We start from the raw sequence: 27,983 nt of genomic DNA, 5'->3' as shown, positions 1-27,983 counted from the left end.
GGTCCACGCCCCCCAACAACCCACCCTCCCGTCCTGGCACCTTCCCCTGGCACTGCAGGAATTGCAAAACCTCCTCCCTCACCTCCATCCAAGGCCCCAAAGGAGTCTTCCGCATCCAAAGTTTTACCTGCACATCCACCAATATCATTTATTGTATCCATTGCTCCCGATGCGGTCTCCTCTACATTGGGGAGACCGGACGCCTTCTTGCAGAGCGCTTTAGGGAACATCTCCAGGACACCCGCACCAATCAACCCCACCACCCCGTGGCTCAACATTTCAACTCCCTCTCCCACTCTGCCGAGGACATGCAGGTCCTGGGCCTCCTCCACCGCCGCTCCCTCACCACCCGACGCCTGGAGGAAGAAAGCCTCATCTTCCGCCTCAGAACACATCAATCCCAGGGCATCAATGTGGATTTCACCAGTTTCCTCATTTCCCTTCCCCTCACCTTACCCCGGTTCCACCTACCAGCTCAGCACCATCCTCATGACCTGTCCTACCCGCCAATCTTCCTTCCCACCTATCTGCTCCAACCTCCTCTCCGACCTATCACCTTCATGCCCACCTCCTTCCACCTATTGTACTCTTGGCTACCTTCTCCCCAGTCCCACCCCCTCCCATTTATTTGATTAAATCACTATAGCGTGGAAACAGGCCCTTCAGCCCAGCAAGTCCACACCGACCCTCTGAAGAGCAACCCACCCAGACCCATTCCCCTACATTCACCCCTGACTAATGCACATAACACTACGGGCAATTTAGCATGGTCAATTCACCTAACCTGCACATCTTTGGATTGTGGGAGGAAACTGACGCAGACACGGGGAGAATGTGTAAACTCTACACAGACAGTTGCCTGAGGCGGGAATTGAACCAGGTCACTGGTGTTGTGAGGCAGCAGTGCTAACCACTGAGCCACCGTGCCACCCCTCTCTCCACCCCAAAGACTCACTGCCTTCATTCCTGAAGGGCTTTTGCCCGAAACATTGATTTTCCTGGTCCTTGGATGCTGCCTGACCTGCTGTGCTTTTCCAGCACCACTCTAATGTAGACTCGGATTTCAGGCATTTGCAGTCCTCACATTTGCCTAGTTGATTTTAACACCACCATCTGCACATTCCCCACTAAGCCACTCTCCATCCTGACTTGGAAAGGTATCGCCGTTACTTCAGTGTCGTTGGGTCAAAATCCTGGGATTCCCTTCCTAACAGCTTCGTAGTTCTACCTGCAGCACATGGACAGCACAGGGCAGCTCACCTCTACCTTCTCAAGAGGCAACTAGGGACAGGCAATAAAGGCTGGGTCAGCTAGCAACACCCACATACCAACAGTGACTCTAAAAAAACACAGGCAGAGAATCCCGAACCCATGACATTGAACCATGGAACTACAATATACAATATATACCATTCACAAAAACTGGTCACTCTAGCCCATCACCAGACCCATGCACTAGAAACAGATGTTAGAGACCACACTTCCACTAGGAAAAGTCAGTGGATGCTGCCGGCAGTCAGGGCATAGAAAATGGACACCAAAGACACGTAATGGATATTGGACAACATTGGGCACTCAATACAGTTTACTGCACGGATAGGAATCCTGAGTCCACAATGCTCATTCACTCTTGGGGGAAGACACAGGTTTCAGGAAAGCTCTGAATTAGATTAAGTCACAGATAGATATCTGACAGACATTGTAACTTGTAGAATGCCCAAAAATTCTGAGGAAGACGACCTGCCCCGTCGTTAAACATTAAAAATAGCGAAATGTGAGTATGGAGTTTGGGGGAAATAATCCAGATGAACTCAAATCATACCCATGTTCCTTAGAGCATCATCCTTCTGAAACGGACACTCCTGCAATGCGCCAACCCGGACCACTGTCCCTCCCAGGAATAACTTCAATTCCTCCAATGAGCCCTGAGTATAGAACAAAAACATCATTTCATTCATTGAATTATTTTATTTCTCTTTTACATAATGAACAAAATATATCTTTAAATCAAAACAATTATCACTCCTGCAGAATAATTATGTAACTTACTAAATGATGGATCGCAGAAGTTCAGTTTCTGAAATTAATAATAATGGGACACGGTATCCTGAGGTGACAAACCACAGATTGAGATTGCTGTGAACCGTTCAGAATTCAGACCAAAACCAATCAAGAAACCATACAAATACAGGTAAGCAGACATGATCTTATAGCTTTTAAAAAGACATGGCTATAAGCAGATCAAAGCTGAGGGGGGTGTGTGTGTTTTTTTTCAAAAGGACAGACAGAAAAGATGCTGGGGTAGCTTCTTTAGTACGAGATGAAGGGTAAACCATGCCTTGCATATCTTAGAATCCTTTGAGGAGATAAGAAGCCGGATAGATAAAGGAGATCCCGTAGTTTTAATACATTTGGATTTCCAAAGAGTTCAATAAAGTTCAATAAGACTACTTAGTAAAATCAGAGTCTATAGAGGTTTATAAAATCATGAGGGACATGGATAAGGAAAATAGACAAGGTCTTTCCCTGGGGTGTCCAGAACTAGAGGGCATAGGTTCAGGGTGAGAGGGGAAAGATATAAAAGAGACCTAAGGGGCATCTTTTTCACTCAGAGGGTGGTATATGTATGGAACGAGCTGCCAGAGGAAGTGGTGGAGACTGGTACAATTACAACATTTAAAAGGCATCTGGATGGGTTTATGAATAAGGAAGGGTTTGGAGGGATATGGGCCGGCAGGTGGGACTAGATTGGGTTGGGATATCTGGTCAGCATGGACAGGTTGGACCGAAGGGTCTGTTTCCATGCTGTATATCTCTATGGCTCTATGATGCTGAAGCAATATATTAGTCTGGATTGGCTAATAAATAGAAGACAGAGTTGGGATAAAGGGAGACATTTTCTGGATGGCAATCAATAGTCCCATAGAGATCAGTGCTGGGGTCACAGTTCTTTACTGTATATATTAATGACATAAATGTGGAAGGTTATTGTACTATAGCTAGGTTTGCAGATGACACAATAGGTAGGAAGGCAAGTGGCAAGGATTACACTATGATTCTGTAGAGGGACATAGACAGGTTAAGTGAGTGGGCAAAAACTAGTAGATCGAGGAAAATGTGAGCTTATACATTTTGGCAGGAAGAGGAAAGGAGCTGAATATTATTTAAATGGGCAGGGATCGCAGAAAACTGCAGCAAATGGGAGTCCTCTCGCATAAATCACAAAAAGCTTGCATCCAAGTACAGCACGTAATAGGATGGCAAGTACAATGCTGGGTTTTATTTCAAAGGGATTGGAATAAAAAGTAGGAAAGTTTAGCTAAAATTATACATGGAACTAGTCAGACCACACCCTATCTCCTTATCTAGGGACAGATATACTGGCATTGGAGGCAGTCCAGAGAAGGTGCACGAGGTTGATGTCACATATGGAGGGATTTTCTTATGAGAGAATTTGCAAATTAGTCTTGTACTCATTAGAGTTTAAAAGAATGAGAGGCAACCTTATTGAAATGTACAATATTCTTAGGGGGCTTGAAAGGGTAGTTGTGGAAAGATTATTCATCCATGTGGGAACGTCTTCATCTCTTGGAGTTACCTTTTTAAGATAGAAATGAGGAGAAATTTCTTCTCTCAGAGAGTGGTGAATCTATGGACTCTATCAGAGGAGCGGACCACCAAGTATATTCAAAGCTGAGGTTGAGATATTTTTAGTCAGTAAGGGAATCAAGGGTTATGGGGGAAAGGCAGGAAAGTGGAGATGATCCATGATGATCTTGGCAGTGCACATGAACAGAGAGATCTGTATTCAGATGCATAAGTCCCTGAAAGTTGTCACCCAGGTTGATAGGATTGTTAAGGAGGCATACGGTGTGTTGGCGTTTATTGATAGAGGGATTGAGTTTCGGAACCATGAGGTCATGCTTCAGCTGTACAAGACACTGGTGCAGCTGTATCTGGGGTATTACGTACAGTTCTGGTCACCGCATTACAGGAAGGATGTGGAAGCTTTGAAAAGGGTTCAGAGGAGATTCACGAAGATGTTGCCTGGTATGGAGGGAATGTCTTATGAGGAAAGGCTGAGGGAACTGAGGTTTTTTTCATTTTAGAGAAGAAGGTTGAGAGGTGACTTAATCAAGATGTATAAGATAATCAGAGGGTTAGATTGGGTGGACAGTGAGAGCCTTTTCCCGAAGATGGTGAGGGCTAACATGAGGGGACATAGCTTTAAATTGAGCAGTGATAGATTTAGGACAGATATTAGGGGAAGTTTCTTCACTCAGAGAGTAGTAGGGGTGTGGAATGGCTTGCCTGCAACAGTAGTAGACTCACCGACGTTAAGAGCATTTAAATGGGCAGTGGACATACACATGGTTAATAATAGAACGGTGTAGGTTAGATGGGTATCAGATTATTTTCACAGACCGGTATAACATTGAGGGTCGAAGGGCCTGTACTGCGCTGTAACATTCTATGTTCTATATTCTATCTGTATGACAGAGCAAACTCAATGGGCTGACTTTCTCCTGCTTCAAGGTCTAACGAACTAAGTGAGATATGAAAGGGTGGCTATGGGTTCACAGCTAGATGACTGAGCCCTCACAAAGTGAGTGCAATGATTGTCAGTTGGTCGAGTCAGTAGTAGGTCGCTGGCTAACGCTGTTGCCTTGTCTTTCGGTTTCTCACGTTGTCCTTACTCAGACACTGCTTTGGTTCGATTACAAAAATCTTGATGTCATTTTTGATGATAAATTATAATCTTGGTAATTACTTAGCATTTGTTTCCCAAGTGTTGCTGTTAATACAGCAGGTTTTCAGATTGTCTTGGATAGATTCCTCTTGTCTCCATGTGAACAGGTTTCCTGGTGTAGTTCCAAGTGGTCCATGTGTTTGGTCAGATTCAAGTTAGGAGATTCTGTCAATGTGTCACAATCATCAAAGCTGAAGGCAGGACCGAATCTTCAAAGACACTTGTGTCTGTTGGTTTGTCTTACAACTTCATCCACAAAACTCCTCTAAGACAGATGCGTAGGTCCTTATTGGGAATCATGATAATTGGATAGAGAATATTGAAATTGAGAGTGATGGATAATTAGGTGGATCAGTGAATCAGTACACCAGTCTCTTCAGAGCCTGAGGTCAGATAGTCAGCATTACACAGGATAAGAAGGGCTTGGATTTGGATGAGTGGAAAAGATTGCTTCTCCTGCGTGATCAAAGTTTCCCCAGAGCAGGAAATCCTCATCATCCTCTGATCAGTAAACAGCAATGGCAGTGACAGGCACAACGGGCTGAATGACTCCTTTTTTTTTGTATCATATGTCAATTCTAGACAATTTCACGTGATGTCAACCTGTGGTGGATCATTAATATTGCTCTGTTATCCAATCCCATAAAAAATCCTTGTTCTCCTCATGATCTAGTGAAGTTTAGGAAGATCATGTCACATTGCATTTTAACCAGCAAACCAGGTAATGTGGCATGTATTCCAGAGTTGACCCAGGTTACTGAAAACATAGGCAGGCTAAGACACACTCAGATTCCGTCAGCTCTCCCCAGTATTCAATGTTTCCAGTACTTCACGCCACTTCCCTTACCCTTACCCAAGCACAAAGACCATCTCCCACCTCTTATCCCCTCAGTCTTCCTGAGCTGCATTGACAATGTGGTTATTCACAGGACTGGGAAACATCAACTGCCCCTCAAAAGAATGCTGTGAAAGCTAACTAACTATGATCACGACCTGACCAAGTTGCTCACCTGCATCCGTGCGTAAGCCCTGTGACCAGTCCGTACATCGATCGTATCTGCCTGCTCTGGGGGTACTTTCACCATGGCTGGGAGCCCCACACTGGAATCCACCTGTCTGCAGTCAACATACAGCTCCATGGTGATCATGTCACGCTGGAGACCACTGACTCGCAGGATGATGGAATGAGGGTTTCCGTCTGACAAGTTTGCATTTTGTAAATTCACAGACTGAGTCTTGCCGTCTTCTCTCAGGTAGCGGACAAGCACTATGTAGAAGAGAGGGTGAACACATTAATCAGCTACTCTTTTTCCTTTCCTTATTCCACCCTGCCATCTCCTGAGGGTCATCTCTCCTCTCCTCCCACCACCCCCCCCCTCACGATACCATCCTCTTCACACCCCCTCATGTAGCACTATTCCTTTCACTGTAGTAACATCTCTTACCTCTGTTGATCTTGCCCATCACAGTGACCTCCAAGTATCTCATGTTGTCTCTCTTGGCATAGAACCCCAGCAGAATACCCCCCTGTCTGGGTGGCAGCCTGAATACAGACAGGACAAAGAGCTCATTCACCGTTAGAATCTCTGTGGCCAGCTTCTCCACTACTGAGGCCTCCTGTTTCACATTGTGCATTGATCCGAAATCAATCACTGTTGGGATAGAGGTAGAAGGAATGGTTAAAGCAGAAAATCAACTAAACACTGAAATTCCAAAGAAGGAACAAATTATGGAGAGGTGCACAACATAAATCACAACAGAAAGACAAGCATTGACTGAGCTAAACCAAAGATGATCATAGCAGCTCCCAGTGCCAACTCTTTGACTTCAAATATAATGGGGGAAAACACCTGAGATTATTAACCAGAAAGTGATCCCATTGGCTGAACTGCACAGAACTGTTAGTCATTGTAAGCTGTTCTGAGGAAGGGTCACTAAACATGAAACGTTAACACTGATTCGTCTCAGACGCTGCCAGACCTGCTGAGCCTTTCCAGCAATTTCTGTTTTTGTTTCTGAATTATAACATCCATGGCTCTTTTGCTTTTTAGGCATTGCAAGTTCTTTATCAGGTACTGGTAAAGCTGACTGGGAGGTGTAGTGTTTCCTTATTGTAAACTGTAATTATTAATCAATAAGCCGCTATTCATCAGCTAAATCACAATGAAATTGGCAGGGAAGGTGATGTGCTGTGTCTGCAGGATGTGGGAGTTTCTGGATGCCAGCATCATCCAGACTGAACAGATATGTAGTCTGTGTCTGCCGACGCAGGAACTTCGGCTCAGAATCAACGGACTGGAGTCTGAGCTGCAGAAGCAATGTGAAGGGGGACATTTTCTGGACATCTGATTCCAAGTTGTGGTAACATTCTCTAAGATAGCGTTAGCTGATTTGACCAGTAGTCAGGGACAGGGAAGTATGACAACTAGTGAGGCAACTAAGAGGACTCAGAGAGCAGGGGCACAGGAGCCACAATCTTTGCAAGTTTCCAATGGGTTTGAGTACTTTCAATTCATTGAATAAGAGTAAGTGTTGCTGGGAGAATGATGGCAATCAACAGAGGGAGCAAAAAGGAAAGTAGTGTCAATAGAGGACAGCATGACATTGTTCTCGGAGGCAAAACACATGGGTCCAGACATGTGCCAGGATCTGGGATATATCCCTCTGGTCTGGAGGGGAACTGGCATTGGGAAGGGGAGCCTCCAGTGTTTGTAGTCTTCATCAGTACCAACAATGTAGGTGGAATTAAGAAAGAGGTTCTATGAGGGAGTGAGAAACTAGGTGCTAAATTGAAAAGCAGAACATCTCTGTAATAATCTCTGAATTACTACCTGAGCCAGTGCAATTAGCGTACAACAAATGTGGTCAGAGAAATTCATATGTGCCTCAAGGACTGGTGTGAGGGAGCTTGGTTCTGCACCAGCATCAGTACTGGGAAATTAAAGCCAATATTCCCTCCAAGGTCTGTGGAAATCAATTTTTCAATACGTCTGGGGGTGGGTGTAACCTCAGAGTGGCTGTACAGCTTACAGGGATGTTGTCCAGCTGAACGGTACTGGGACTGGTGTTCCAGCAAGCCACAAAACGAGGGAGGTGGAAACACCTATAATTTAAACAAAGGGGGAAGTAGAGGAATCAAGCTTGGATAGATGTAGCAGACCAAGGAAAGAGTCAAGTCAGGACAAGAAAATAATAATCTAGGAAATGAAGGTCAGAAAATGGAAGGAAAGGGTAGAGAGAGAAAAACCACAGTTTGTACCAATAGTCAAGACTAAATGTTACAAAGATAACACAAAGATAAAACTAAAGGCATTGTTTGTGAATATACACAGCACTTAAAGTAAATGAATCGATAACTCAGTGAAGTAAATAAATATGATCTGATAGCTATTAGGGAAATGTGGCTGCTGTATAATCAGGGTTTGCGTCCTGGATATTGGAGAATATTCAAGAAAATTAGGAAGCTCAGTAAAGATGGAAGGATGGCACTGTTCATCATGGATGGCATTAGTACAATAATGAGACACTACTGGATCAAGACATTGGGTTGTAGAATCAGTTTTGGTGGAGATGGGAATAGCAGAGGGAAGAAATGACTCAGAAGGTGGGTAACAGCCACCGCCCCCTCCCCTCCTCTCCCCCGTCTCTCAGTAGAATTACAATGTAGGGGAAAGTAAAAGAATATTGGTTACGTGTGATAAAAGAATAGTAATAACCATGAGTGATTTGATTCTACATTATCAACCGGAAAAATCAGATTAACAATGGAAGTCTGAATGAGGCGTCCACATAATGCTTTCAAGACAGTTTCTTAGAGCGGCACATTCTGGAACCTATCAAAGAACAGTTTATATTAGACTTGTGATTGGGTAATGTGAAAGGATTGATTAATAGCCTCAGAGTAAAGGCATCTCTAGGCAGCAGTGACCAGAGTACGATTAAATTTTATATCTGGTTTGAAAGGGAGAAGAGTGGATCTAAGACTGGTACTTAAAACTTAAATAAGGATAACTATGTGGTCCTAAAAGCTGAAGTGAACTGAATACTAAACTAGGAGATACATCAATAGAGAAGCAGCAGCAGACATTTAAGGAGATGTTCTGGAATAGGAAATAGAAACTAAGACCAGGAATAGGCCGTTTGGTCCATTGAGCCCACTTTACTGACCCACCAAATAAACGTTGTACTCCTACCCTATCCCCATACTCCTTGATTGTTTTAGCCTCGAGAAATCTTTTTTTTTCTAAACATGATTAGTGATTTGGCCTTGACAGCCTTCTGTGGTAGAGATGTCGATAAGTTCTCCACCCTCTGAGTGAAGAAATGTTTAATCTCTGTTCAAAATAGCCTGGATACCCTGAGACAGTGACACTTGTTCTGGCAGTGGAAACATCCTCCCTGCATCCAGTCTGTCTAGCCCTGCCAGAATTGTGTACGTTCCAACAAGATCCCTTCTTACACTTCTAAATTCCAGTGAATTACAGGCCCAGTTGACAACACATGACAAACCGGTCATTCCAAGAAACAGTCTGGTGAACCATCACTGAACTCCCTCTATGGCAAATATACCTTTTGTGGAAGGAAGAAGAATTTAGCATATCGCTGCCTGATGGGATACTTGACCAAGGCAAAAGGTATCTTGGCTCTCGGGCTCACAGCTTTAGTGGAAAAACACTACTAGAAATAAAAATTGAGGTTGTGTCACTATAGCTTGACAAAATATAGGGAGTGTATCTTTAGCTCATTAGTTTCTCTGTCCTTGAGCAACATCGAAGAAAAAAGGTGATAGCTGCACTGTGTTTATCTTTATCTTGAATTATTGTAAAGTGCAGAATATAAGCAAAGTTGTTTGTGTCATCGTGTAAGTATAGGCTGACTGTTCAGCTCGAGAGAGTACTGTGAGATGGTGATAACTGTACCAGCCTCTCCGTGAATTCACAAAAAATAAAGCTTTTTGCAACAAGGCTCGAAGTCTCAGAAGAAGTAATTTCCTCGACAGAATCTGGCGTAGTCGGCAGGATTCCAATTAATGTGGGATCCAAAAGAAGTAAAGGAGGAAATACTGGAGATAGTGCAGTACAGTCCGAGCTGAAAGGGGGACTAGGCCTAGTGCTCCATTCACGGCGCGGGGGCACAGTATAGAGACTGTCTAGTGTCCGGCCGGTGACTCTAGCTGAGCCAAGACTACTGAAAGGATGAGGCAAGATCACAGAGAAGACGAAACTTACCAGGGCAGTGAGAGAGACTAAGAAGTGGTAGCTACCCAATTGAAATAGACTCCAGACTTCAAGACCTTGTGGACAGAAGAGAAATACTGTGAGTGCTTATCGTAGATTAATGCGTGCGGGTGTGGGTAGCAGTTTTGTCTTTCCTTTTCCTTTCTTGGTGAGTGACATCTCTTTGTAGATTACGGAAATCAGCAGTCAGCGCCTCTCCGTAAATGTGGATGTGAGGCTCCCAGAAGACGGCCCAAAGATGGAAAAGTGAACAAAACAAAGACATTGTAAGGTGCTAAGATCACGGCAACAGGTAGGAGACCCCCATCGTTCCAGTGGGATCACAGGTGGATATGGTGCTCTGTGAAACACGAGATTCTGGATTTGTCATTCCTTTGTTTAGTGATCTTTGTGGATGGTCCCTGGGCTGTTGGCCCTACAGTAGCTCTTTTGACTTCAGTAAATTAAGGAATGGCAAGAAATTACTCAGGAAGGAGGTGGCAATCCCACTTGGGACAAATGTTATATGATGCATTATTTCATTAAATGGTTAGAGGTTACTAAGCGTCAACAACTTCCCAAATGGAAACCTAAGAAAGATGCTGATGCACAGAAGGAGGGACCTTCCAATGTCGTGATGGGGCTGTATCCCCGGCTTGAATCTCAAGAGGATACAGTTACTGAGAATATCCTCCTGACAGCGACTGTGCGAGAACAGCAGCCCCGGCTTCTTCAATCTCCACATTACCAGGATGTAGTCCATACAACTAGCCTGCCTACAGTCCCACCTGATTCTACCCAACCCACTCTGATGCGGAACTCCCATGGTGGAATAACAGTCCCAACCTGTTCCCATTCAGATAGGTAAGCTCCAGGTAGAGGAGCCATTTGTCATTGTCAAGAATTCACCTGTCTGCCTGTTGGCTCGCCAGTCCCTGTGTAAACTCGGTGCTTCGATCCACTGTTCTGATCAGGGCCTGTTCTTGGAGCTCCCTGATCACTCTGTGGGACAGGTCCTGAATTTGCTGATGCAGTGCTCTGACCCTGTGACCAAGGCTGCATTGTACTGCTGGCAACTACAGAACAATCCTGCTGAACTTCTCCTGCACCCCCTGATAGTGGATCTGAAAGGAAGCACCAATCCCTGCTTCTGTTTTTTCCAGCACCTATTCCTTACATCCTGCTCTCCAGAAACCATCCATTGCATAGCCCTTTGTACCCACGGTCCAGTCCCTGACTGATATGCATACCTCACAGCCCCTTGTTTGGCTCAGTAAGGTTCGCTGCAGTTTAATTGGGAGTTTATTTCAGTCCCGTGGGCCTACTTGCTTCTGTCCAGCTTGATACTGTACAATCAGCTTTGTTGGCAATGGGTTCCATCTCAGTGCCCCATGTCACTGACCGTGTTAAATCCCCGCATCGGCCTGAGGAAATTCATCCAATTCTTGTCCTGCAGTGAATCTCTAAGGGAGACCCATTGTGGGAACTTTCATATTACTGTATTCTCTGATGACGCCAGTTGCATCTGACTCCCATCTGTCCATTGGTTGATAATTTGTGTCCGGTATCAGCCACCCTCATTCCATGACGATATGCCCCCACTGTTCCCCTCTTCCCTCCATAAAAATCAAGTGGGCTTGGTGCTTTCAGCTCCGTGTTCCTGTCTGTCCTGGTGCGGTCCTCCGTTGTGTTCATCAATATAGACTGTCCCCTGATGCTGAAATAGGCAGTCGGCCTGTTATTGATGCTCTGCTCTCTCAGGGGCTGTTGTATTCTACTCGCAGTCCCTGTAGTACTCCCATTTTAACTATTCCTAAACCAGGCAGGAACAGTGAGTGACAGTTTGTTCAGGATTTGCATGCCATTAATCAGATTGTTACCCCCGTGGCACTGTCGTCCCTGATACCAATGTCACCTTTTCCTCACGAGCCCCGGATTCGGCTTGTTACACTGTCATACACCGATGCTCAGCAGTTTGCTCCATTGCCCTGCATGAGGAGAGCCAGGATCTCTTTGCCTTCACCTACAGGAGCCAACAATTCACCTGGACGTGTCTTCCTCAGGGCTAGATGAAAGCCTGACAGTGTATGCTGCGGCAGTTGCGAGGTGATCTGTCTCAGCTCTCTCTGCCTGTGGCAGCACTGTGTTACAATATGCTGATGACCACCTTGTCACCTTGCAGTCCCACACTGATTGTCAGCGGGATTCTGTGACCTTGTTGATCCACTTAGCCTCCTGTGGGCACCCCATTTCTGCTGCCAAGCTGTTCCTGATGAAGGGCTTATGCCTGAAACATTGATTCTCCTACTTCTTGGATGCTGCCTGACCTGCTGTGCTTTTCCAGCACTACACTCTCCGACTACAATTATGCCAGACTTTAATACAATACCTTAGCTGCATCCTGGAGAACAGTACGCGTCGTCTGGGTCCTGATTGTGTAGCTGCTATTCTCAATGCCCCACGACCCTCCACACAACAGGAGATACTGTCTTTTCTCACCCTGGCGAACTATTGCCGCCAATGGGTGCCTGAATATCGGTGCACGGATGCGATTTTGTGTCAGGTTACCCTTAAGAGTCAGCCTCGTTCTGTTGATTGGACCCCCGAGCGGTTGCAAGCGTTTGAAGAAATCCGTATTACTCTGACACAGGCCCCAGCCTTGGGCTTACCCAATTATCGTAAGCCTTTCATCCTCTATGGTAACGAATGAGAGGGTCTCGTGAGCAGAGTCCTTGTGTAAATCCATGGCAGTCTGAAATGCCCAGTGGCCTGTAACTCCTCTCAGTTACCTCCGGTGGTCCATGGCCTGCTAGCCAGCTCCACCCATCGCCATCACTGCTACCACACCGGAAAAGTTGAACTCTATTGTTCCGGATTACCATTGATATGGCCCCTCATGCTGTTTTGCTTCTTCTCAATTCGGCTGCTACTCAGCATTTCCCAGCAGCCCATAGGACTGGGTGTGAGGTCATGCTGTGGTCCAAGCTGAATCTATCATTCCACCGCGTCCACTCAGTGAATCCAGCTACCATCTTTCCTGCTTCCTCTGACTTGGACTCCTACTACCATGACACCTACAGGTGGTCGACTCCATGACCTCTCCTCGGCCTAATTTATCCTCCACGTCCCTTGACAATCCTATCTTTATCCTGTTCACTGATGGCTTGTCCATGCTTCCCTCCGATGATCATTCCTTGTCGGTGACACAATCGTTATTCCCTTCGAAATGCTAGAGGCATGCGCTCTCCTTTGTGGGACTTCAGCCCGGGTTGCTGAGCAATTTGCCCTTACCCATGTGTGTATCCTTGCCATGCCCGCTATGCCTCTGGAGTGGTCCATGACTTTGGTACACTCTAGAAAAATTGTGGGTTTGTTATCTCATCTGGTAAACCTACTCAACATGTGACACTTATCAACATATTGTGGGCAGTGCTTTACCCTGCACGTGTCATGGTTGTCAAACGGGAAGCTCATACTTCCTCTGAGGTCGAGGTGCCCCTGCAACACTGCTGCATATGCTGCTGCCCGTGAGGCCCCTTGGGCACGTGCAGTCATGGTCCCCTTCTTCGTTAAGATACAACTCCCCTCTACTGTCGACCTTACAGCAGTTCTCCAGGCGCAGGATGCAGCTGCAGAGGCACAGCGCAATTTCTGGGCTCGTGTTAGGTGCTCCCCTGATGCCTCTGGTCTTTAGCTGCATCCTGATGATAGGGTGGTCTGTCTGTGTACTCTCATCCATGCCCTTGCCCAGCTGGCGCATGGATAGGGGCATGTAGGAAAAGGAGGATGCTACATCAAATTGCCCAACAACGATTTGCTCCCGGCATATAAACTATCTTAAAACAAATAGCCAAAACATGTGTTATTTGCCAACAGTACAATAGAGGAAGAACATCGGCACATTTTGATAATCTATTTATCAATGAAGGGCCATTTGGAAACTTGCAGATTGATTTGGTCCATATGACTCCCTCAGGAGGGTTTAACTACATACTGGTCATGGTAGATATATTCTCTAGATGGGTGGAGGCATTTCCCACCAGAAGGGATGATGCCCGAACAGTAGTAAAATGCCTTATGGAAGATATAATTTGCTGATTTGGAATACTGGGATAAATGAATAGTGACAGAGGTACCCACTTTACTGGGAAAATAATAACAGCACTGGGTGCAGTATAGGGACTTATGTGGAAGGTTCATATCCAGTATCAACCCCAGTCCTACCAAAGCACCCGTATGGCGGGAAAAGAAACTGACTATTGAGTATGTTCCCATTTGTCGACCCATTCATGATATGTAATACCTCGCATTAGAGTTTTGGATGGGTTACCTTCACACCTGAAGTCCAAGACATCACGCGGCACGGTGGCACAGTGGTTAGCACTGCTGCCTCACAGCACCAGAGACCTGGGTTCAATTCCCGCCTCAGGCGACTGACTGTGTGGAGTTTGCACGTTCTCCCCGTGTCTGCGTGGGTTTCGTCCGGGTGCTCCGGTTTCCTCCCACAGTCCAAAGGTGTGCAGGTTAGGTGAATTGGCCATGCTAAATTGCCCGTAGTGTTAGGTGAAGGGGTAAATGTAGGGGAGTGGGTGTGGGTGGGTTGCTCTTCGGAGGGTCGGTGTGGACTTGTTGGGTCGAAGGGCCTGTTTCCACACTGTAAGTAATCTAATCTAAAAAAAAATCCCTGGATTGCGATGTCTTCTCCTTCTCAATCAAGGATTGAGCCAATTAAAAACAGGATTGGAAACTGTAGTCAATGATACCTCTGAGGCTCTGATGAGATCAATGCTGAGCTTGTCACAGTTAGAACAGTGGCCCTTCAGAATCACTTAGCCTTGGATTTTCTATTATCCAAGGAGGATGGCACTTGTGCTGTTATTCGGCAGGTATGCTGTACCTACATACCAGACAACTCTAAAAATGTCTCCAATTTGGTGACCCACATTCACATGGAAGTCAAGAAATTGAGCTTTGTCAGGGGTACGTCACCTTTACTATCATACTCCTGATACTTTGTATCATATGGAGAACTACAGGCTGTAGTTGTTCACAATTCGTTCCTACCACAGTTTTCACTCCAAAACCAGTGATCATCTACCGGACCATACCCCATGATGACCCCTATGATGAATAAGCATGTATGAGTATGCACACTTTTCCAGGAGGATATGAGCCCCCTTTTTTGGATGAGGTAGTATCCTAAACTTAGGTGTTGATCTGGAAGATCAACAAGGAGGGAATGGTGGAAGTAGTAAGAACTCAGCATACTGCTGCATGACGGGATACTTGACCAAGGTAAAAAATATCTTGGCTCTTAGCTCTAGTAGAAAAGTACTGCTAGAGATAAAGACTGAGGTTGTGTAATTATAGTTTGACAAAATATAGGGAGTGTATCTTAAGCTCATTAATGGGAGTGCATCTTTAGCTTTTTGGTTTCTCTGTCCTTGAGCAACATTGAAGAAAAAGGTGATAGTTGCACTGTGCTTATCTTTATCTTGCATGAGTGTAAAGTGCAGAATGTAAGCAAAGTTGTTGTATCATTATATAAGTATAGGCTGACTGTCGAGACCCAACCTCCACTCCCGGCACCTTCCCCTGCAACCGCAAGAAATGCAAAACTTGCGCCCACATCTCCCCCCTCACTTCCCTCCAAGGCCCCAAGGGATCCTTCCATATCCGTCAGAAATTCACCTGCACCTCCACACACGTCATTTACTGCATTCGCTGCACCCGATGTGGCCTCCTCTACATTGGGGAGACAGGCCGCCTACTTGCGCAACGTTTCAGAGAACACCTCTGGGACACCCGCACCAACCAACCCAACCGCCCCATGGCTGAACACTTTAACTCCCCCTCCCACTCTGCCAAGGACATGCAGGTCCTTGGACTCCTCCATCGCTAGACCATGGCAACACGACGCCTGGAGGAAGAGCGCCTCATCTTCCGCCTAGGAACCCTCCAATCTCAAGGGATGATTGCAGATTTCTCCAGCTTTCTCACTTCCCCTCCCCCCACCTTTTCTCAATCCCAACCCTCAGACTCAGCACCGCCTTCTTGACCTGCAATCTTCTTCCTGACCTCTCCGCTCCCACCCCCACTCTGGCCTATCACCCTCACCTTAACCTCCTTCCACCTATCGCATTCCCAACACCCCTCCCCCAAGTCCCTCCTCCCTACCTTTTATCTTAGCTTGCTTGGCACACCTTCCTCATTCCTGAAGAAGGGCTTATGCCCGAAACGTCGATTCTCCTGTTCCTTTGATGCTCCCTGACCTGCTGCGCTTTTCCAGCAACACATTTTTCAGCTCTGATAACTTTCTCAACCCCATTCTCCCACTTTCACTCCATAACCCTTGATTCCCTTAACAATCAAGAACCTATCTATCTCAGTCTTAAATATACTCAAAGACCTGGTCTCCACAGCCTTCTGTGGCAGTGAAGTCCATAGATTCACCACTCTCTGGCTGAAGACGTTTCTCCTCATCTCTGTTCTAAAGGATCTTTCCTTTACTCCAAGGCTGTGCCCTCGGGTCCTCATCTTTCCTGCCAATGGAAACATCTTCCCAATGTCCACTCTGTCCAGGCCATTCAGTATTCTGTAAATTTCAATAAGATCTCCCCTCATCCTTCTAAACTCCATTGAGTATGAACCCAGAGTCCTCAAACTTTCCTCCCATATAAAGAAGGATAAAGACAGCAGATACTTGAGAATAAACAAATCCACACCATCTCCTCCGAGCCATGAATGAATAACAAAGTGAGGATTTGAGATTGAATGATTTAAGAATGACAAATGGAATTCAAGAGGTGACAGGTTGAACGATATGTTGCAGCTGCAGCAGATGAGTTGCTGAATACCAAAGGTTTTTTTTAGTCATTCATGGGATGCGGGTGTCACTGCATTTACTGTTTGTCCCTATTTGTCCTTGAGAAGATAGTGAGCTGCAAGTTTGAGCTACTGCAGTCAGACCCACAATGCTGTTAGGATGGGAGTCCAAGATTTTGACCCAATGATATAAACAAACGGCAATATATTTTCCAAGCAGGGTGGTGAGCACCTGGCAGGAGGATTTGCAGCTGGTGGTGTTTCAGCTGTCCTTGTCCCTCGAGATTGAAATGGTCATGGTTTTGGAAGGTGCTGTCTAAGGATTTTTGTTGAGTTGCATCTTGTAGATAGTACACACTGCTGATACCGAGCGTCAGTGGTGGTGGGAATGAACGTTTACAGATGTGTTGCCAATCAACCGGGCTGCTTTCTCCTGGATGGTGTTGAATTTTTTTGAGTGTTGTTGGAGCTCTCCCCAGCCAGGGCAAGTGGGGAGTATTCCATCACACTCCTGACCTGTGCCTTGTAGATGATGGTCAGAAATTGGGGAGTCAGGAAGTGAGTTACTCACTATGGTATTCCTGGCATCTGACCTGCTCTTGTAGCCACAGTATTTATATGATTAGTCCTGTTCAGTTTCTGTTCAGCAGTAATCCCAAGGATGTCAATTGTGAGGGCTTCAGTGATGGTAATGCTTTTGATGTAAAAGGTGTTAGTTAGGTTCTCTCTTGTTGGAGATGGTCATTGCCTGACAATTGTGTGGCACAAATGTTACACTCTCAAGTGCCAGACAAGGGTGATCTCCAACGAGAGATAATCTAACCATTGTCCTCTGATCCACATTGGTTGTATTGTCACAAAGCTGGTTCGTTTTTTTCTAAAGGCTGTTCCTTTTCTCAAGGATACTGTGTCCTTGGTTTTTCTGAAGGGTAATAAATAGTTCCCGGCTCCAAGGTGACTAGTTTGGTACAAAGATGAAAAAGGATGTTGAGAGGCCTTTTGTTTATATGTAAACATATGAGACTTCAGGCCAAAGTGGTCATGTTTGTCCAGAACTAGTTAGGAGTTCAGCTGTGTGGAAACAGGTTCTCTCTCTATTTCTGCCATTCTAACTTCAACCTGTAAGAATCTGTCCCATTTTTAGTGTTTTTAAGGGGTTTTGCTTATTGGGACCATTGTATATATTCAGAACAGCATAATTAAGTCTAGTTTGGATAGACTGAGGTCTGTAGAGGTTCTTTATTCTACTCTTTGTACTTCATTGTGTAATTTTGTGAATAAATTTCTGTCTTGTTTTAAAGCCTGGTAGTCAACCTAGCAAGCTCAGTCTGGGTAATTTTCACTGTGCACTTAACAAAACAAACTGCAAAGTTATGGTCTGGCCTACCTGCTTAAGAATGTTTTGAGTGGTCTGGCCTAGTCCATAACAGATTTTAAACAGCGAGTGGCAGATGCTAATGTCTTTATTTCGGGCATTGGTTTCATTGGGTAGACAAGGCCTTGGGATAGTTAATGGCTCTTTCAGTCGCCAAAGGTTTTCTGGAAGTGCATGCAGTGACTTTGGAAGGTTTGCAAAAGGTGAATAAGACCAAACTGCAGGAATTAGCAGACCAGCTGGAATTGGAACTGCTTGCTTCAGTGAGGAAAGGAGAGATAATTACAGCAGCAGCTCAGCCTTTAAACTTGCCTGAGAAACTATCAGAATCTATAGAGATGGCAAGGATTCAATTGCAAATGAAGCAGCTTGAGTTAGAGGTGAGAGATAAGGAAAGGGCAGCAGATATGAATCAGAACAAAGAGACCTTGGAGTGCAGGTTCATAGCTCCTTGAAAGTGGAGTCGCAGGTAGATAGGATAGTGAAGAAGGCGTATGGTATGCTTTCCTTTATTGGTCAGAGTATTGAGTACAGGAGTTAGGAGGTCATGTTGCAGCTGTACAGGGCATTAGTTAGGCCACTGTTGGAATATAGAGGTAAAAACAATGACTGCAGATGCTGGAAACCAGATTCTGGATCAGTGGTGCTGGAAGAGCACAGCAATTCAGGCAGCATCCGAGGACAGGCAAAATCGACGTTTCGGGCAAAAGCCCTTCATCAGGAATAAAGGCAGAGAGCCTGAAGCATGGAGAGATAAGCTAGAGGAGGGTGGGGGTGGGAGAGAGTGGCATAGAGTACAATAGGTCAGTGGGGAAGGAGATGAAGGTGATAGGTCAGGGAGGAGAGGGTGGAGTGGATAGGTGGAAAAGGAGCTGGGCAGGTCGGACAAGTCCGGACAGGTCAGGGGATCGAGTTTCTGGAGGTTAGAAGCTAGGATGAGGTGGGGGAAGGGGAAATGAGGAAACTGTTGAAATCCACATTGATGCCCTGGGGTTGAAGTGTTCCGAGGCGGAAGATGAGGCGTTCTTCCTCCAGGCGTCTGGTGGTGAGGGAGCGGCGGTGGAGGAGGCCCAGCACCTCCATATCCTCGGCAGAGTGGGAGGGGGAGTTGAAATGTTGAGCCACTGGGCGATGTGGTTGATTGGTGCGGGTGTCTCGGAGATGTTCCCTAAAGCGCTCTGCTAGGAGGCGTCCAGTCTCCCCAATGTAGAGGAGACCGCATCGGGAGCAACGGATACAATAGATGATATTAGTGGATGTGCAGGTAAAACTTTGATGGATGTGGAAAGCTCCTTTGGGGCCTTGGATGGAGGTGAGGGAGGAGGTGTGGGCGCAGGTTTTACAGTTCCTGCGGTGGCAGGGGAAAGTGCCAGGATGGGAGGGTGGGTCGTAGGGGGGCGTGGACCTGACCAGGTAGTCACGGAGGGAACGGTCTTTGCGGAAGGCGGAGAGGGGTGGGGAGGGAAATATATCCCTGGTGGTGGGGTCTGTTTGGAGGTGGCGGAAATGTCGGCGGATGATTTGGTTTATGCGAAGGTTGGTAGGGTGGAAGGTGAGCACCAGGGGCGTTCTGTCCTTGTTGCGGTTGGAGGGGTAGCCATGGGCACACGTATGGGCCCCAGCTATGCCTGTCTCTTTGTTGGCTACGTAGAGCAGTTGATCTTCCGTAATTACACCGGCACCACTCCCCACCTCTTCCTCCGCTACATTGATGACTGCATTGGCGCCACCTCGTGCTCCCGCGAGGAGGTTGAGCAATTCATCAACTTTACCAACACATTCCACCCTGACCTTAAATTTACCTGGACCATCTCTGACACCTCCCTCCCCTTCCTGGACCTCTCCATCTCCATCAGTGACGACCGACTTGACACTGACATCTTCTACAAACCCACCGACTCCCACAGCTACCTGGATTACACCTCTTCCCACCCTACCTCTTGCAAAAATGCCATCCCGTATTCCCAATTCCTCCGCCTCCGCCGTATCTGCTCCCAGGAGGAGCGGTTCCACCATAGAACACACCAGATGGCCTCCTTCTTTAGAGACCGCAATTTCCCTTCCCACGTGGTTAAAGATGCCCTCCAACGCATCTCATCCACATCCCGCACCTCCGCCCTCAGACCCAACCCCTCCAACCGCAACAAGGACAGAACGCCCCTGGTGCTCACCTTCCACCCTACCAACCTTCGCATAAACCAAATCATCCGCCGACATTTCCGCCACCTCCAAACAGACCCCACCACCAGGGATATATTTCCCTCCCCACCCCTCTCCGCCTTCCGCAAAGACCGTTCCCTCCGTGACTACCTGGTCAGGTCCACGCCCCCCTACGACCCACCCTCCCATCCTGGCACTTTCCCCTGCCACCGCAGGAACTGTAAAACCTGCGCCCACACCTCCTCCCTCACCTCCATCCAAGGCCCCAAAGGAGCTTTCCACATCCATCAAAGTTTTACCTGCACATCCACTAATATCATCTATTGTATCCGTTGCTCCCGATGCGGTCTCCTCTACATTGGGGAGACTGGACGCCTCCTAGCAGAGCGCTTTAGGGAACATCTCCGAGACACCCGCACCAATCAACCACATCGCCCAGTGGCTCAACATTTCAACTCCCCCTCCCACTCTGCCGAGGATATGGAGGTGCTGGGCCTCCTCCACCGCCGCTCCCTCACCACCAGACGCCTGGAGGAAGAACGCCTCATCTTCCGCCTCGGAACACTTCAACCCCAGGGCATCAATGTGGATTTTAACAGTTTCCTCATTTCCCCTTCCCCCACCTCATCCTAGCTTCTAACCTCCAGAAACTCGATCCCCTGACCTGTCCGGACTTGTCCGACCTGCCCAGCTCCTTTTCCACCTATCCACTCCACCCTCTCCTCCCTGACCTATCACCTTCATCTCCTTCCCCACTGACCTATTGTACTCTATGCCACTCTCTCCCACCCCCACCCTCCTCTAGCTTATCTCTCCATGCTTCAGGCTCTCTGCCTTTATTCCTGATGAAGGGCTTTTGCCCGAAACGTCGATTTTGCCTGTCCTCGGATGCTGCCTGAATTGCTGTGCTCTTCCAGCACCACTGTTGGAATATTGCGTGCAATTCTGGTCTCCTTCCTATCGGAAAGATGTTGTGAAACTTGAAAGGGTTCAGAAAAGATTTACAAGGATATTGCCAGGGTTGGAGGATCTGAGCTAAGGGAGAGGCTGAACAGGCCGGGGCTGTTTTCCCTGGAGCGTCGGAGGCTGAGGGGTGACCTTATAGAGGTTTACAAAATTATGAGGGGCATGGATAGGATAAATAGGCAAAGTCTTTTCCCTTGGGTTGGGGAGTCCAGAACTAGAGAGGCATAGGTTTAGGGTGAGAGGGGAAAGATATAAAAGAGACCTAAGGGGCAACCTTTTTACGCAGAGGATGGTACGTGTATGGAATGAGCTGCCAGAAGAAGTGGTGGAGGTTGGTACAATTGCAACATTTAAGAGGCATTTGGATGGGTTTATGAATAGGAAGGGTTTGGAGGGATCTGGGCCGGGTGCTGGCAGGTGGGACTAGATTGGGTTGGGATATCTGGTCGGCATGGACAGGTTGGACCGCAGGGTCTGTTTCCATGCTGTACATCTCTATGACTCTATGACTCTATGAGTTTGAGTTATGATTAAAAGCAGAAGAGAGGGAAAAAGAGAGAGCAGCAGAAGAGAAAGAAAAAGAGACAGCAGCAGAACAGAGAGAAAAAGAGACAGCATTTGAACATCAGAAATTGACACTTAAGGAGGAAAGTCAGGTTAAAAGGGTGGCGGTAAAGGCTGTGGCGAGGTTTAAAGAGGAAGAGAGTGAGGATGAGCAAGCCCCAGTTGTCAGAAGCCTAGTGAGAAACTGTTAAAGTCTGTTCAAGCATTGCCTAAGTCTGATGAGAAGGATGTGGAAGCCTTTTCCATCTCATTTGAAAAGGTGGCTAAACAAATGCGGTGGCCAGTGGCAATGTGGGTTTTGTCAATCCAAACAAAACTGGTAGGTAGGGCTAGTGAAGTATTTGCATCACTATCAGAGGAGGTATCTGGGGAGTCTGAGGCATATGAGCTTGTACCAGAAGCTTATAGACAACGTTTCAGGGAATCTCAGGAGGGACCAGGTCAAACCTATATTGAGTTTGAAAGGATCGTCAAACAGAGTAATTTTGATAGATAGATAAGAGCTTTAAAAATCGAGCAAACCTTTAATGCCCTTGGAGAGGTAATTATTTTGGAAGAATTCAAATATTTATTGCCTGAAGTAGTACAAACACATGTGAAAGAGCAGAAAGTTAAAACAGCAAAGTTAGCAGCTGAAGTGGCTGATCAATTTGAGCTGGTCCATAAAACTCGGTTTGGCTTCCAGAATCAGTTTCATACCATGAGGGATAGAAATTGGAGCAAAGAGAAATCCTCACGTGCAAACGGAAAGGTAGATCTCAGTGAAGATCGTAAGGATAACTTACCACAGGGTAAAACAGAAATCCTTGAAGGGGACAAAGAGATTGCAAAGCTCCGGTGTTTTCATTGTAATAAAGTGGGCCACACAAAACCACAGTGTTGGTGGGCTAGGAGAAAGCCAGATGTAGGAAAACCAGACAAGCTTGGAAATTTTGTTGGACTAGTAACAAAAAGCACAAGGAAAGTTAGACAACTGTCTCAGAGTGTACAAGATGATCAGAGGTTGGTTAAGGAGGAAGTGCCAGATGTGCTTAAAAATATATATTTGCAAGGGTAATGTTTATTCATGTGAGCCAGGAGCAGTAAGTGAGGAGGTTACAATACTAAGGGACAAAGATCCTCTCAGTCTGTAATGCTGAAGGATGAGGAGATATGTACTCCTGAGGAACTATTGCCAGAGAAGATACTGGCCACAGGGATTCATGGAGAGACAAAAAGTGCTCAATTATGTAAAGTGAGGCGTGAGAGTCCAGAGAAGAGTGGAGAATTTGTGAAGGAGTAATGGACAAACTCTCAACTCCAGGAATACAATTTGTCCTTGCAAATGACATAGCTGATTTACTGGTAGGCGTGTTGCCTACTGTAGTTGAAAAGCCAATGGAGACGCAGGCAACTGAAGAAATGAAGGATGCTTTTCAGGAATTTTCCCAATTGTGTGATCACAAGATCACAGAGGCACAATTTGAAGCAGAAGAGATCAAAAGACACAGATAAGGAAGCTGACATAGCTTCATCAGGGACTTTGTTTGATCAGATAAGTGGGACAGAACAGGAGCAAATAGGTAAACGTGCAAGTGTCTTTAGCTCTGCTAAACTGATTGAGTTACAACAGAAAGGTGAGAAGTTAAAACAGTCGTATCAAAAGGCATATACAGAGGAGAGTGAATGTATCCGTCTGTGTTATTACTTAACAAATGATGTCTTAATGAGGAAATGGAGACCATCACACATTCAAGCAGATGAGAAACGGGCAGAGATTCAACAAATTGTTTTGCCAGTAGGGTATAGAAAAGAGGTGCTGCAAGTGACGTATGAGCTACCACTTGGAGGTCATTTAGGAGTGAGGAAAACAGCAGCTAAAATACAAAGACATTTTTACTGGCCTGGAATACACAAAGATGTAGTTGAATTTTGCCAGACGTGTCATACATGCCAGCTAATCGGAAAACCACAGTCAGTAATAAAACCTGCACCTTTAATACCTATTCCAGCATTTGCAGAACCTTTCACAAGAGTTTTGATTGATTACATAGGTCCCCTACCTCAAACAAAAAGTGGGAATAAGTATTTTGTGGGCGGCACGGTGGCACAGTGGTTAGCACTGCTGCCTCACAGCGCCAGAGACCCGGGTTCAATTCCCGACTCAGGCGACTGACTGTGTGGAGTTTGCACGTTCTCCCCGTGTCTGCGTGGGTTTCCTCCGGGTGCTCCGGTTTCCTCCCACAGTCCAAAGATGTGCAGGTTAGGTGAATTGGCCATACTGAATTGCCCGTAGTGTTAGGTGGGGGGTAAATGTAGGGGTATGGGTGGGTTTCGCTTCGGCGGGTCGGTGTGGACTTGTTGGGCCGAAGGGCCTGTTTCCACACTGTAATCTAATCTAATCTAATCTAATTTATTAACAATAATTGATGTGTCGAATAGATTTCCAGAGGCAATCCCACTGCGCAACATGAAAGCTGAAAGAGTTGTAGAAGAATTAATCAAATTTTTGTGACCAGGTAAAGACTACCAACAGAGATCCAGTCAGATTAAGGATTAAACTTCATATCCAAACTATTCAAGGAGTTTATTGATAACTTGGGAATAAAGCAATTCAAATCTACCATCCAAAATCGCTAGGAGCGCTAGAGAGATGGCATCAAACATTAAAGACCACATTGAGGATTATCCAGATGATTGGGATAAGGGAATTCCATTTGTACTTTTTGTGATCCAAATGAATCGACCAAATTCAGTCGATTTGATTTTAAGTTTTGGGCATGAAGTAAGAGGACCATTAAAATGGATTTTGGATAAATTAATAAGTCAGAACTCAGAGACCACCCATTTGGACTATGTGTCAAATTTTAGAGAATGACTGAATAGAGCAGGGGAGTTGGCTGGACAGCATTTAAAAGTATCACAGCATACAGTGAAACAGGAAGCGGATAGGAAATCACAAATTCACAATTTTGCAATTGGGGATAAGATATTGGTGTTGCTTCCAGTAATAGGTGAGCCTTTAAAAGCAAGCTTTAGTGGACCTTACCAAATCGAGAGGAAATTAAGTGAGGTGAACTACTTGATAAGGACTCCAGACAGGAAGAAATCTCACACAGTGTGTCATGTGAATATGCTCAAAAGGTATTTGAGAGGGAAGGGAAGCAAGAGGAGAAGGTGTTAATGATTACAGCACAGAAGGAAGAGCCAAGTTCAGACAATTCTGGATTGGACATTCCTCAAATCAAATTAGACAGTGAGGAAGTTGTCAAAAATGGGGATAAATTATTGAGTTACCTTCCACAAGAAAATCGAAATGATCTGAAAGAGTTATTACTTATCATATGGGGAGATATGCAGAAATAAACTGGGGAGTATTAGCCTAATTGTGTATGATGTAGATAGAGGAGCTGCTGTTTCAATTAAGCAACATCCTTATAGGCATAACCCTCTAAAATTGGCACAGGTTCAGAAGGAGACAGAGCGCATGCTCCAAGATGGCACAATCGAAGTGAGTTACAGTGACTGGAGCTCAACCATAGTCATGGTGCCAAAGCCAGATGGTACCTAGTGGTTATGTGTGGACTATCGCAAAGTCAATGCTGTTATAAAGACTGATGCACATCCAATTCCATGGTTGGAGGACTGTGTCAAAGAAGTGGGACAAGCAACTTCCATTTCTAAGTTGGACTTGCTCAGAGGCTACTGGCAAGTACCTCTGTCAGAGAGAGCAAAGGCAATTTCAGCTTTCGTAACACCAAATGGACTATATCAGGTCAAAGTCATGCCATTTGCTATGAAAAACACTCCACCCACATTCAACAGACTGACTAATAAGGTCATCGCTGGATTACACAAGTGTGTACTGTACATTGATGACCTGGTGATTTTTAGTCACTCATGGAAGGAAGATTTGCTACATTTATCGGACTTGTTTGATTGACTCCGGAAGGCAGGCTTGGTGGGAAACCTGGCTAAAAGTGAATTTGCCAAAGCCCAAGTCACGTTCCTGGGCCATGTTATTGGACATGGACAAATGGTCCTACAGGATGTGAAAATGAAAGTAATTGGGGAGTTTCTCACACCGTCGATGAAAAGAGCAGTACTATGGTTCCTGAAATGGAGTGGATTTTACCAAACGTTTGTGCCGAATGTTAGCAGTGTGGCTGCTCCACTCACCGAATTGTTAAAAAAGGGCAAGAAGTTTCAGTGCACAGCAGACTGTCAAAAGGCATTTGACAGCATGAAAACTGTGTTAATCACTGCCCCAGTATTAGCCACACCGGATTACACAAAGACTTTCAAGGTGGCTATCAATGCCAGTGATGTGGGTGTCGGTGCGGTGCTCCTGCGCAAGATTACAAGGGATTGGAAAGAGCCATCGGGTATTTTTCCAGGAAGTTGAATTTCAACAACAGAAATATTTAAGGGTGTGGAAAGAGACTTTAAGCTTGGTGTTGGCATTACAACATTTCAGCGTTTATATTACCAGCAATGCATCTGAGACAATGATAAACACTGATCATAACACATTGACATTTGTGGAGAAATTTAAGGACAAAAATGCCAGACGGTTTCGTTGGAGCTTGTTGTTGCAGCCACTCCATTTGACAATTGTGCAGGTGGCAGGTCGTGAAAATGTGATTGCCAAATGTGTTATCGAGACTCGAATGAGATAGAGGCATTCGGTGGCGGGATTGCCGTGGCCTGATTTTGCATGTGGTTGTGCATGTTTGCATGTTTATAGTTAGTATAGTGCATACGTGTGAGAGAAAGTGAAGTCTGCAGATGCTGGAGATCAGAGTCGAGAGTGTGTTGCTGGAAAAACACAGCAGGTCAGGCAGCATCCGAGAGCAGGAAAGGCGACGTTTCGTCCAGAGCCCTTAGATTCCCTACAGTGCGGAAACAGGCCCCTTGGCCCAACAAGTCCACACCGACCCTCCGAAGAGTAACTCACCCAGACCCATTTCCCTCTGACTATGGGCAATTTAGCATGGCCAATTCACCGGACCTGCACATCTTTGTACTGTGGGAGGAAACCAGAGCACCCGGAGGAAACCCACGCAGACACGGGGAGAACGTACAAACTCCACACAGTCAGTCACCTGAGGCTGGAATTGAACCCGGGACCCTGGTGCTGTGAGGCAGCAGTGCTAACCACTGAGCCACTTTGCCGCCCCTAATGCATATGTGTGTTTAGACTAAAAACCGGGTTTTTGAAGGGCTTTAAAAATGAAGCCATCTTTTGATATTGATGTATTTATTTAAGGGGGGAGGTGTCATAAAACTGGTCGCTTTTTTCTAAAAGCTCTTCCTTTTCTCAAGGATACTGTTTTCCTGAAGGGTCATAAGCAGCTCCAAGTTTGACCAGTTTGGTACAAAGATGAAAAAGGATGTTGAGAGGCCTTTTGTTTATATGTAAACAGATGAGACTTCAGGCCAAAGTGGACATGTTTTCGAACTAGTTAGGAGTTCAACAGGAATCTCCTTGTGGTAGGCGATAGTACAATTGGGGGAATAGATATTGTTCTCTGCAGTTGTGAGTGAAAGACCTGAAGACTGTTTTGCCTGCTGGTGATCAGGCTCAGGACATCCAGCAAAGGGTAAATAAAGTTAAGGAATCCAACATGTATCTCAAAGATTGGTGTGGGAGCAATGGGTTCAGTTCATGCGCACTTGCACCAGTCCTGGGGCACATATCAGACCACACTTAAAATAAAGAGTTTTGTTTCTGTTAACAAAGGTCAAATACACTAGCATTGGATTACTAGGTTGATCCTGGGTACAAAAGACTGCCTTAATTGGGGGGGGGGGGGGGGGGGGGGGGAGGTGCGGTTGAGAAAGTTGAAGTTTAGATAAATAAGGGGAGACCTTATTGAAACACAGAAGATTCTTAGAAGGCGAAAGGCTTAAGGTTTGAGAATTTGGTTTCTGTCGGTTGGGATGAGGTGTTTGTTAGACATTTTGCTCTTCTGGCTGGTTGCATCACTCAGTCAGTTCATGGTTTCCTGGGACTGCCCCAAGTTTGTTTGCACCTTTGGATTAATTTAAGAATTGCAATTTAATGCAAACAGAAAAGCAATGATTGCCTGTGTGTAGATGTTAGCACTGGCACCTTCTGAGTTTACATATGTTTCCTCTCCTGACT

At 45.9% G+C, this 27,983-nt stretch overlaps 1 protein-coding gene across 1 annotated transcript in view; it reads right to left on the bottom strand.

Moving 5' to 3' along the window:
- thbs3a (thrombospondin 3a) overlaps nt 1-27,983 on the bottom strand; it is an 89,264-nt gene that overhangs the window by 60,451 nt on the left and 830 nt on the right. Inside the window, exons 2-4 of the mRNA XM_087985175.1 lie at nt 6,196-6,404; nt 5,761-6,017; nt 1,823-1,925 (exon numbers count right to left, since the gene is read on the bottom strand). Of these exons, the coding sequence (XP_087841301.1) occupies nt 1,823-1,925; nt 5,761-6,017; nt 6,196-6,404 (569 nt within the window). The remainder of the gene's footprint in view (nt 1-1,822; nt 1,926-5,760; nt 6,018-6,195; nt 6,405-27,983) is intronic.

Source organism: Chiloscyllium plagiosum, unplaced genomic scaffold, assembly GCF_037043375.1.
Source record: "Chiloscyllium plagiosum isolate Xiang-an unplaced genomic scaffold, Cpla_swu_hap1 HiC_scaffold_50, whole genome shotgun sequence".
Taxonomy (NCBI): Eukaryota; Metazoa; Chordata; class Chondrichthyes; order Orectolobiformes; family Hemiscylliidae; genus Chiloscyllium; species Chiloscyllium plagiosum.
The sequence above is the reverse complement of the archived record's forward strand: the minus strand, read 5'-3'. Positions and strand labels throughout refer to the sequence as shown.